Source organism: Xiphophorus couchianus, chromosome 15, assembly GCF_001444195.1.
Source record: "Xiphophorus couchianus chromosome 15, X_couchianus-1.0, whole genome shotgun sequence".
Classification (NCBI taxonomy): domain Eukaryota; kingdom Metazoa; phylum Chordata; class Actinopteri; order Cyprinodontiformes; family Poeciliidae; genus Xiphophorus; species Xiphophorus couchianus.
This window is the reverse complement of record NC_040242.1, coordinates 6,363,887-6,376,706: the sequence shown is the minus strand read 5'-3', so window position 1 is coordinate 6,376,706 and position 12,820 is coordinate 6,363,887. Positions and strand designations below refer to the sequence as shown.

General features: G+C 37.3%; 1 protein-coding gene across 16 annotated transcripts in view; it reads right to left on the bottom strand.

The window, feature by feature from the left end:
- ptprk (protein tyrosine phosphatase receptor type K) overlaps positions 1 to 11,562 on the bottom strand; it is a 106,705-nt gene extending 95,143 nt beyond the window's left edge. For 14 of the 16 annotated variants that reach the window (XM_028039883.1, XM_028039882.1, XM_028039884.1 and 11 more), the window contains exons 1-2: positions 11,246 to 11,562; positions 5,225 to 5,248 (exon numbers count right to left, since the gene is read on the bottom strand). In XM_028039883.1, coding sequence (XP_027895684.1) covers positions 5,225 to 5,248; positions 11,246 to 11,327 — 106 coding nt within the window. In that variant the 5' untranslated portion in view covers positions 11,328 to 11,562. The remainder of the gene's footprint in view (positions 1 to 5,224; positions 5,249 to 11,245) is intronic. The other 2 variants (XM_028039880.1, XM_028039885.1) reach the window with 2 other exon arrangements.
- Between the last annotated feature and the right edge of the window lie 1,258 nt (positions 11,563 to 12,820).

The window sequence follows — 12,820 nt, the reverse complement described above, 5'->3', positions numbered from 1 at the left end:
AGTTTAATATTCTCCTTTTATCATCCTCATTTTCAAAATAATTAGCCTCCCTGATGCTATCACTCATTTGTGTAATACATTTTGGTGGATAACAACCTGAAGTTGTCACCGGAGGAATTCCAGCATGTCTTTGGCAAATCTTTCAAACTCCATAACATTAGATGGTCTTTTGGTTAGGACCTTTTGATTTAAGTTCATTCCACAGATTTCAAGGCTTTGTGCAAGTCAGTCGATATTATTCACTTTAATGCTCTGGGAATACTCCTTTACCAGCAGCGATGTTTTGGGTCATTGTCATGATGGAAGACAGAGAGATGGCTCAGACTATGTCTTAGATGGGACTGTTTTAGTTTTTCTTTCAAAACATATTTTTTCCATGGTTCCTTCCACTTTGACAAGATTCCCAGTTTCAGGCAGAGTGAAGCCACCAGTTTCACTGTATTGACAATGTCATTTTAAAAAATGGGCAACATCTCTATGACAACGATTCTAGTTTCATCTGATCAGCCCAAAGAACATCCTTGTGGCATGAATAATCTTTGACCAGGTTGCCCTTTATATGCTTCAGTCTGGCAAGAAGGTGTCACTTCTGCAAAGGGGAGTTTTTCTTGATCTGCAACTTTGCAGCCAATTCCTTTGCACAGCTCTAATTCCTGACCTGGCCAAGTAATTTATTAGCGTCCTTGCAGTTGTTCTAGGGTTTGTAGAGACACCTCTCCTGAGTTTTTCTTCAAGGGTCTTTGAAATCTTTCATTTCCTGTCTCTTTCAGGTTTGTACTTGGGCTTTGTGGTTTCTTTTGAACTACTGATGATTCTTTCCATCGCAGTTCTTGATGCTTGGAAATGCTGTGATAACTTTATTTATTCCTCTTCTGCTTTTTAAACATCAACAACTCTTTTTCCAAGTTGAAACTGATTTCTTTTGTTGCTTTTTACAACTGACAGCTCCAGTCCTTACTGGACTTCCTTGCAGCACGTACATTAGGAGAAACCTTCTTAATTTTCCTCTAGATATCATCTAGATTTTCATCTTTTAGTGGAACAAATTCATTTCTGTGCACAAACTAAAATTAAATTAAAATTAAATCCAAATTAAGACTGGAACCTTTGAAAAATGAAAAATGTTGGGAAATACAATCAAATTTTTTTGTAGTGTGTTGAAAAATATTCACAGTTCAGTATTTGCGGATTCACCTTTCATTTTTAGCGGATTCACTAAAATATTTGAAAGAAAGTGCAGCTTTGCAGGCCGAACTAATAAAGAAGACTGTGGATGTTAACTTCTGCTGCAGTGACAAAATTGTTTCCACTGTGTGCAATAATGCATGTTAAGGTGCATTAGGTTTTCGAACTATTAAAATAGTCAGTTACAAGCGTTATTTAGCATATTTTCAAGTATTCGCAGATATGAGCTATTCATAGGTGGTTATGGTCCATAACCCCAGCGAATACAAAGTGTCAATTGTATTCTTAACCTTTATGTGTGTCACTTATGTATATGATGAACTATAAAAAAATAAACTTTCAAGCCATGCGTACAAAGTAATATGTGTATGGGTACAAAAAGAAGCAGCAATAACTACAGTATATATGAAGCTGCAAAGGGAAAAAAACTGACCAGGGATTGAAAAGACTGTGGTTGAGATTTTGATATGATGGCCACCAGTTGTGCTAAACCCATATTATCTTCTCTATTCTGTAGTTTTTTAAAAGAATCTTCTAATACTCTCAGAAAGCTTAGCCACCATCATAAACCCATCATGAGTGGGTTTAATGGTACAGAAATGTTTTCAGTATGGACCTTTTGATTTAGAGCACATTATATCACTTTTAAGTGTCAAGGACTGGAGTGGGAAGAATCATCAGTGGTTCAAAGTTTACATAACTTTGAACAGGTACCATTAAGCAGATAAAAATAAAATGCATGCGGATACACAACAGACATTGAGGACCCCCACTATCTTTCTATGTTTATCAACATGGAAGGAAAAGTCTGGAAGAACAACAAATGAAATACAGAGATGCTCAAACCCCCAACTCTTAGGAACCAACAGTGGTAAAACAACCCAAAAAGCTATATTTAAAACTGAGCTCCTGAATTATGGTCTTATCACAGGGAGTGTTTCAGACATCAAGGCTGAGATGGACCAGCCAGAAAACTGACAGAGATGCAGACAGCCACTCAACATTTTAATGTCTGTCTCCACACTCCCACACACAGCCTGTCTTTTAGAGTGAGTGACTGTAGATGCGTATACACGATCACTGTCAGGCTGACCATGTGTCTGCAGTCATCTGCAGCAAGGAAGGACATACAAAAGCTGCCAGGGACACGGACAAACTAAACGACAGATTAAGGTGGCAAACAGACAGATTTTGAGTGGAAAAAACCCCCCCTATAAGATCATTTGGTGGAAAATTTGGAATATCTGATTTTTATCTCCACAAAAACAGAGGAACAGAAGTGTGGTGATGTGAAGATATGTGCCCGTGGATGAAGATGATAATCTTAATGGACTGGACAGCTAGCTCTCTTTAAGCCCCTGATTTGCACAAGCTTGCATGCTCACACAAACGCACACAGACACAAGAGGGTTTACATATCTCAAAAGCTTTCCACCACGTCTGATCTGAAATCAGCTTAAATTGGAGAGAACTGATAGAAAGGAACGTAAGGGCACTGACAATCTGTCCTTTCATAACATGAAGATGAACATGCAGAAGCTTTATGGATGAGAGTGAATGAAGCTCAATGCTATGTGGAAAGTCTTCATAAAAAAAGTCAAGAGATCAGCAATTAGTTTTTCTTACGCTGCAAATGGGTTGCTCATGGCAACGTTTGTGGTATTTTCTTGATTGTACGTTGCATTTGTCTGACAGCTGTCTCTATAACTGAACTAATAGAAACTTTTTATTATCCTGCGTCCAAAGCTGCATGCAGAGAAGCCACAAGCCTTTTTCATTTCACCTGAGGATATGTGCAGATTGGTTGTCTAATCTGTTCAAAACAACAAAACCCTCAACAGAATAGTACACAAATGAAATAAAATAGGCTGCGCATAGTTTGTCTGATCCAGACAAATGAATTAAAAATTCCATAAACCAAATGATTTTTTCTTTCCAATTACTTTAGTCTCAAGACAAACAAAAAATAAACAGACTTATTTGAAAAGGCTAACCCAGGCTTAGCTAAACTTTAACCAATAAGCCATCCATATCCCCTCCTGCAAATGACCCTCAGGGGTTTAGCTCAAACCGTGTCTCATCAAACATTTGCTAAACTTCCTGAGGAGTTACAGGAATTAGTTACACTGAACAAGAGAGTAAAACTTATTAACATATAAGTTAGATAGAATTCTGTTTTACTTATTCTACTCTGTTAAATTGTGAAATTCAACAACTGTTATTGTAGATTCATCTTCAGGGCACTCTTGTTAAAATTATAAGTTTTGACAAAACATGTATAATTTTTTATACATGTTTAATCATGCATTAAACACGGGTTGTAAATGACAAACAGGATAATATGCCCTTTAGTCCTTATAACCCAACACGGAGAAATGCTGGAGCATTCCACAGATAGTTGGAGATTGTTCTTTTTCCTTCAAAATGAATTATCCAACTCTGCATCCAATTTAGCGTCACTGACATTCTCATTAGTATTACCCTGGCCAGTTATTCACTTATTTATTCATTTAAAGTGAAAAGAACTGCTCTGTGGTAAAGAGCTGTTTCTTACAATCCAGACACAAAATTCAAATCCATTCCCACAAAAGGTTTATGCAAACAGTTACCATCACTTTAACTACTTCAAAATTAAGCAATCATAAATTATGCTTATTCTGTTAAACTGGTTTTATCTCCTTTCATTTAATCTTTCAATTTTAATGAGTTTTCTTTGTTTTTAAGGGTACATTGCACAGCTTTTATTATTTTAAATACACTTTCTAAAGAACATTGATTTGATAGAAATTGTGGCAGTATCTTCGGTTTTCTTATCAAAAACAAATGTATTAAGCCAGCTTTTAAAAGACTTAGGATAAGAGCTGATACAAAACAAGACAAATCCATTTTCCCGTTTAAGTCATACCTCATATGAATTAACAGCATTTAACGAGTTTTCATTAATTCAAAAACATTTTTTGCATTCATTCAATAGCTTGACTTTTTGGTGCATTCCAATTCATGTATGGAAACATTTTGTAGAATAAAAGAGTGATAGCCTTTTAAAAAGTAACAGAAGATTAGGTATTCAGTCTATATTTGAATGAAAAAAAAAATCTGCCTTGTTAATTAAAAACCTTGAGGGAAACCACGCAGCCACAAAGAAAACTCTCTACCTACAGGGCCAATATTCTCTTTTACTTCCTTGTCACTTTCACAACCAACAACAACCATCTTAAAATGTACTGTTTGCTAAGGGTGTTTGTGTGTGAAAGTGAGGAAAACAGATGGAGAAAAAAAACAAAATATGCGACATGGGAGAAGAGAAATAAAAGACAAAATAAAAGTGGAACAAAGGTGTTCTGCTACTGAAAGAACAAAGTTCCTCTGAGTTCCTTTATAGGAGAGCAGGCTCGGCTAAACAAACAGCTCCTGGAAACTTCAAACTCCCCCAACAGCTGTCTAACTATACAGAAGGACAGACAGACAAAAACAGGAAGTGAGTGAGACACAAAGACAAGCGGCAAACAGATTAATTGGCAGCCAGGTACGCGGAGTCATAACTACAAGCGACAACAAGCCGGTACAAGATTGCTTCAAGAATTTCAGCGGTTCAAGCTATTTATGTAGAGGAAAGAAAATTACTACAGACATGGCCTTAAGGTGTGTGAATCACTGAAACTTCTTTGACATTGAATCGAGTAATCAAAGAGCAAATCCAATAAATTGCAATGTCATAAAAAAAATACTATAAAAGTGAAAACTATACCTACAAGCTTTACTTTGATGTTTGCTTAAAAAGATGCATGAAAGAAATTGTTAATGGTGTTACGGTGAGTTTAAAAAGTATCAAAATAACAGCTGAGCCATTAGTTTCAATGGGATGGATATGCAAAACCAAAAAGCCTCTGGAAGGTGTAATGGAGGAGGGTAAATAATGAGAACAACAGATGTCAAACTGGAAACAGAACCTAGAGTTAAAGCCATGGAATAATTATGACAACACTAAAAGAACGATGAAACATGAAACACAGCTCTTTGCCGACAAGTCGTAACTCACCCTTTTCTGCGCGCCCCAAGTGAGCTGGATCCAGCAGAAGCAAAGCAGAGAATAATAGGACAGAATTAGATTAGAAACCATGCAAAGGTTCACAGATGCAAGAGAGATGTTCTCTGTATTCATTATTTATCATCAAATAGATAAGCTCTCTTAAAACCACAGAACTGAAGCTAATTATTTGCATAGAAGATTATCTTGATAATTAAGTTGTCATTAGACAAGATTGTGTTTGTTTTATATACTGTTTCCAGAAAGTGAGAAAAAAAATCTTAAAACGTAAATTCAAACATTTATGACAAAGTTTCCATACACAAACTTCCTGCCTTTCTAACACATGCCTAACCTCAGACTTTTTTCCTCAACCAACCCTCATGGTAACCCTAAAAATAATCTTTTTTCCAAGACTGTCCTCACCAGCCACTGTTTCTCCCCATCTTCCAAACAATCACCAGCCAAACCTCCACTGAATATATTTTTAACACCAAAAGGCTAACCCACTTAGCTGGCAATGAGTCTTCTCACATCTGCCTGTGTATTTGTGTGTATATGCATGTGTCTGCGTACGTGCATGTAACATAATGTAATGAATCGGCTGTGAGCGTTGATTACTTAATCTGTCATTAGTCAGCCATGTGGACCAGTTTGTGTGTGTGCGTGTTTGTGTGTGTGTATAAATATGAGTGTGGATGTATGAGAGGCAGCGTTGCCCCAACAGCTGTGACCGGCAGAGCAGAGATTGATGATACTGGACTTGTATCATCATTTATCAGGGATGTGATGTTTCAGGCATTCGAGATTTGTTTTGAGTGCTCTGCCTCAGTTCATTTCTAAAGAACTTCATCACTTTCATGGGTCACTTGATTTGATTCACCCAATGATTTGCCACAAGCTTGAAGAGAACCGTGCTTGCAGAATTATTAACGTTCCTTAAATGTTTTTAAAACTTTATTACATTACTACTAAAACTACAGTATTTTTAATGAGATTTGATATAATAGACAAAACACAAATTGGTGCATAACTGAGAAGTGGAAGAAAAAATACACATATTTTAAAAATATTTTTCTACAAAAACATTCTTAAAAGTGTGGCGTGCGTGCAAATTCAGTTCCCTGACTTGAGATTTTGTGAAAACGTCCTTCGATACGATTACAGTTGCAAATCATGTGTGGCATCTTTGTATGAGCGTTGCACATCAACAGACTAAAATGTTTGGTGATTCTTTGTAAAACAGATCTAACAGGATGAAAAATGTCAGTAAACATCAGTTTGTTGATCCAATCCATCCTGTTGTAGGTTGTAAGTTACAATTCAGTAACTTTAAGATTGGCTTTCAGATTTAGATTGTTGTCCTGCTTGAAGATGGAACTTAGTCTCACCTCTTTTGAAAGTCTTCTTTCAAGATAAGCCTGAATTTAGGTTATCCCATTAATAACTGTGACAAGCTTCTCTGTTCCTGCTAAATAAATGCCTCCCCACATGTTTCATGGTGGCAGTAGTGTACTCAGATTGATGTGAAGAGAAAAGCATTTATACTGATATTAAATTACACATAGGTGACTTCTGAAAGTAACAGAGTGTGCATTAACTTTGATTTAAACATGCTAAAGTAAACACAGCTGAAAGAAATGCAAGCTACACTTGCCTGATTTTTTATCTGTAGAAACATTTTCCTTAAGCTGCATATTTTCTCTTAACTTTAGTCTTTTAACTAATATCTGAACATTGAAGTTTGTGGTTTTAGCATAACAAACTGTGAAAATATGTAATGGGGTTTTTTGCAAGACACTGTAAATTTTATGTAGAGCATACCATTAGATAAAATTTATTACTCAAAACCTTCATTAACCTGACCCCCAACACCAAAGCATGTGCCAATATTTCAAGTCAATCAGTTCACCCCATTCTGTTGAATCGCTTAAAGAACACCGACCAAGTAATGAAGGAAACACCATTTAGGTTTAGAAACCACCATTCCAAACATCCAAAGCATAGAAGCATCTTTAGGTTATTTGTTTTAAAGGTAATTTTAAACTAAGCACAATGTAGCAACATTAAAACAACATTGTCAGTAATGGTAGCTTGCCTTAGCAATCAATCTGCTGTAACGGGGCACCATGTTGCAATAGGTTCAATCATCTAAACTACAAAAATAACTTTGAAAATTGAAAAGTCAGAATTGAAAGACTTAGATAAATGAAGAAAATGTGATTTTTAACCCAAAAATGTAACATAGGTATGTTTATGAGCTAAAACTACTTGATGAGGTGTAAGGGAAACACTGTGTTTGACTTTACAAATGACTTCAGAACATTAACCACATAATGGGAACAAAGCTTTACCAGGTTCGGGGTTATAAGAGTGATTGGGATCTGTGAAAACACCAAAATCATGTTTTTGAAAAATAAATTACTGCACTACGTTTAATAGGTTTGGTATATTAAGTGCACCCAGCAAAAACATAGCAGTGACGGCACGATTTACAACCTGTCAATCATATCATCTTCCCAGAACCTCTCTCTCGCTGAGTTTGAACAACCACTATGTGTCGCTAATCCATTTCAACACAAATCCTCATATTCATTCATACCCCAGCACACACATGCACACAGTCTAATGAGGGATTAGCTAATGAATTCTCTCAACAGATTAATTACATTTTTCAGACTTCGTCCCCAAACAGCTCAAGGAATGAGCCAGTACTTTCAAAGAGAGAGAGATTTTTTTAATCTATCACCAAATTGAAATCAGTAGAAACAGATTGGCTTTGGGCAAAAAGGACGTTTGATTTGAGGAGAAGACATAAAAATGGATCTGAAGAACTGCAGACTGAGGCGTTACTTTTAACGAGAAAATAAATAAAACGGGCCTTTGATTTGGAGCCATTATACATGGCATGACTAGAATGAGAAGGCATTTTTCGCATGAATCTAAATGAGAGGCAAACATTTCAGATACTCTTCTTTGTACCGCTGTTCACCGGAGGGCTTAAAAGTGTCGTCCTGCCTCCGTCTCTTTAAGTGACAGCAAAGCACAAGAGCGGACACACAAATTCGCACCACACGTACACAAAAAAAGACAGACACACAATGATTCACACACACACTCTCCCTCCTGCCGTTTTCACAGTCTCTTGAGTGGAGGAGATGCCCACGGCCAAAAACCAATGGTTTCTTGATTTCCCCCCCTCTCTCCTTCTCTCCTCTTTCTCACTATCACTCCGCTTCTCTCGCCTTTTTCCATTAAAACACCCAATTTTGTTTCATCTCCTAAATGGAGCGGAAAAGTAATTATAATTAAACCAACTTGGTGCTAATGTTCAAAATACTGAAATAATTTACAGTTATAATTAAACCAGCTCAGATGTTGTGTTCAGTGGGAGCGGCAGTCTTCTAATTCGTCTGGAGACACTGATGGAAAACAATCATTTCACTTCATTAGGATTAAAGACGCCTGGAATCTGTGTCACAACTCGATCAGAGAGGAAGAAGATTTAGAAAGTTGTCAAATTAACACAAAACTCAGTCACTGACTTTATAAAGACGGAGGCACGCAGGCTTGTTCGCGTTTGTTACACTGACTTTGTAAGTGATTAGTCAACATACAAATATGCAAAGCAGTACGATAAGGAGTGTGGGAGATTTATGAGAATGACTCAATTTATAATTTGACACAGTAATTGGGAAACTAAAAACTGATAAAATAAGAATGAGACTAATCTATTGAAACAGATATTGGAGCACAGACTAAATTACTTCTTTAATGTATAAAAGATCATTTCAAGTTTAAGATAATGTGTAACTGGTATGGTCCTTATTTCTTTGCTGCCTTTTTAATGCATTAATTATTTAGCAGTTAATGCTGTCGGCCTTAATCTGAAATATTTTAATGAAGAGGAGTGAATATATAAGTTACAAGTTGCAAGATTTAATAATTTTGTAACAAAATAAAAAACAATTTTGATCTGTTAAAGTGCCTGAATCTGCGACTTCATTACAGAATAATATACTGCAGCAAAGATGCTGGCCAAAACTCAACTTATTAACATGTACCTTATTATGACCTTATTTGCTTTCATGCACAAATAACTACTTATTATCCTGAAATGCAACTCAGTGCAAGTAATTTGTGTAAAATGTTATCCGAACAAATGATATTCCACATTCCCTTTTCCGAAGCAGCATCCAGTCACTTGTATTTACTTGCAAATTAACAGCACTCACATTCCCAAAGAGGCCTCAAAGAAATTCCACACATTTGTTGCCCTGAGGACCAAATGGCCCCAAGGGAGGGGAAGAAAGGGGGATAGTTATGGGCTGCAGGGTGGGGTGAAGGGTGACAATAAAACGTTTGCTGATAAAGTTGGAATTAATGTGGCCAGCGAGCATACTGGAGCAGAAAATTAGGTTTTTGTACAATGAATGTGGATTCATTTGCAGGACTTAACTGAAGCGTGTGCGTCCTTAAGGTTTTAGTTTGATTTTGGAGGTCAGCGCTCAAAACTGTTTAGTGAGTCTCGTTTTTTCTCTCTCTCTCTGTATGCACGAGTTGAAATAGAAACAACTGCTGAATGCGGAAATTAACGCACAGCAAACCCGCATTCAGTTTAGAGCGCTGGCTCAAATGAACCCAGATGAGCTGCAGGGACTGTGGAGGTCTGAGCAGCCCTGCTCAAACATCGCAGCCACGCGAAAAGTTGTAAAGTTGCAGAATCTCTAAACATCGCTGCAACTGCAGCTGCTTCACCTGCAGGAGCGAATTCATGTTTCCTCGTGACAAGATGGAAAAAGAGGGCTAGGAGGGGTGCAAATGCTTGATTTGCAATTCGGATAACTCAATTGTTAGGTCTTAAACATGCAAAAAGAGGACGACGAGCTGCGGAATGATGCGCTGCGCACGGCAATGAAATTAAATGAGTTCAGTGGCTACTTTAGTTTCAGGTTTTCAACTTTCTGCGTGTCTTACAGTATCTTAAAGGACAAATTAACACATTTTTATCACCTCGAACATGAGGTGATAAACCTACAACCGGTATCTTTGCCAACCCAAAACATTTTAATTCAATCTAACCTGGGGGGGGGGGGGGGGGGGGGGGGGGGGGGTCTAAATCAAACTTAAAGGGCTCTCGGACGAAGCCAAGAAAACAAGGTTACTGTAAAACTGCTTTAAACAAGATAGAAAAGAAGATGATAAAAATTAAACGATCATTTACGCACTAAGCCATATCCAAATACACGCCTGTATTATAGTTAGACACAATGAAAACGCATATAAAGTGCAGGATTGCTGCCAAAATATTTCTAAATGGGTTCACTATCATACCACATGGATATTATACAGTTTGTTTTAATACTGTGATGTCCGTGCACACGATAACTTCTCCTCTCCTTTCATGCGCTGCAGAAGAGGATGAACCGCACGCGTTGTTTATTCAGTCTTGTACCATCTTAGTAGCCCGTTTTAAAAAAAATACTTCTAAATAACAATAGTAAAAGCAGCAGTAAATATTATCTATTTTATTCTAAGTGCAATTTTTTTTCTCCTCAGACTTAAGATTTTGGTAAGAAAATTTCCGTACCAAAACTTCAAACCATCTCATGTCGCAACTTAACTGAGTTTAATAAAGGGCTACAAGCCAAACCTCTGATTCATTTCGTCTCACTGGTTATGGTAAGCTCAACCCACTTGGCAAAATAAAACAACCTTATATGCGGGTTTAACTACACCGACGAATCGAACCTTTAACATTCAACCTGACAAAAATCACCTTCACCTCATAGAAAAATGCCATTCTCGCATCCGGCGTCATTTAAAAAGCACAAACGAAGCTTTAAAATCGGCATGACGGGACATAGTCAAAGCGAAGGTTAACTTTTCTTTCTTCAACACCGTCACACACACCTGCCCGGAATCCGTGTACTTCCACTAAGAAAAACCGGCAGATATACGGTTTAAACTTCTCTTTACCTCTCTCAAACAACAGCAACACTCCAAACATTGTAATAGTTATTTTTCTTTTACCTGTAGGCAATTGAGCGGAGACGGAGCCAACTCTTGAACAGAGGATCACAACTCCCAGGAATACAGAGAAAAGTGTATCCATGGCTTTACGAGACTGTTCTCCTCCCGTGAAAAGTTTGCTCGGTCCAAGTTTCTTCAGTCGTCTCAGTCTTTCTCGTCTATAGGTTGTTATTCCATCTGTTGTTTTAGCTCCATTATTCAGTCCGTGGCTCTCGCTTTTCGATTCCTGCGGGCGCTCGCGGACTCCACACTTTGTTTCACGCAGAGCGTGGAGAGGGAGCGCGAGGCGGAGTGAAGAGAGCGAGGTGTAGTGGGAGCGCGAGCGCAGCACAGAGCTGGTGACGTCACAAGAAGGGAGTCGATTGAAATGTTGCTACACCTAAAATATTATCTCGTGTACTATTTAGTGTTGTTACTGATGTTTCAAAATTATCAGAAGGCTAATGTAGCGTCTGACACATTTGAAACATGTCTCAACACGTTCAAAAAGACAAACAGAAAGTGGATTAAAAACTAGAAATTTCTTGCCAAAAAAAAAGGAAAACAAAAGAGCAATAGACAAATTAAAATATTACACAAAGAACAAAATAATACTTAGCAACAGCAGTGTTTCACACACATACATTTATCCTTACTTATAACACGTTTCCATTAAAACGGAGGTAATTCCATGGCCAGATTTAGTGGCATTTATGATGTTGGGCTAAAGGTAGTTAGGTGGCCTACACCAACAACTTTTGTGAAGAAAAGTTAAAATAGTTTGATACACATCAGTTTCAAGACTTTTTGGCTTTGTCCTCATAAAACAGTTTTTTCCAGCTTTTTTGTCCTTTCTTCAAAGTCCCTCATAGACTCGAAGATTTGAAAATGTTCCAGAAAACATGCCAGACCTGTGCAGTGTGATCTAATGCATTCATTAAAATATACCAAAAGATAGGCGTTAACCAACTGCTCAAAAATTATTGAGCCACAACCTGAACCAGTTGTTCAGGTTGTGGCTATTGTGACTATTGTTTTCAAATAATCCAGTAGTTATATACATGGGAGTCCAATAAATTAAACAAGTCACCTTATATGATATTTCATATAAAACATATATTAATTTTAAAAAAGAAAGCTATTTTTTCTGCTACTGGCTACTGCAAATTAAGTCATTAATAACATTTTTCCCACGGTACTTCATTGTGATAAACTCCCCCCTGAGGCACAACAACATGCCCCAACTTATTACAAAATAGCTTAGGGAGAGTTAAAATTACAAGCCTGAGGTGTCACAAAGCCTAATGAAGGTGAAAAAACCAAATGCAGAGGGCAACAGGACAACTCACAATTATATCTCAACAAGGACAAAAAACCTCTTAATACTCCAGTAGCAAGAAAAACTAGCACCAAACGGAGGAAACCAGACTACATTACATAATGAGAGAGAAATGACCAAACACCTGCAGGTCTGATGGTTACCAAACAAGGATCTGCAGTGCAAAGAGGCAGACAGCAAGACTTAAAGAAACATACAGAGACTGTGTTTTTGTCTTTTGTTGTAATTTCCATTGAGACAATAGTTATCGTGAAATT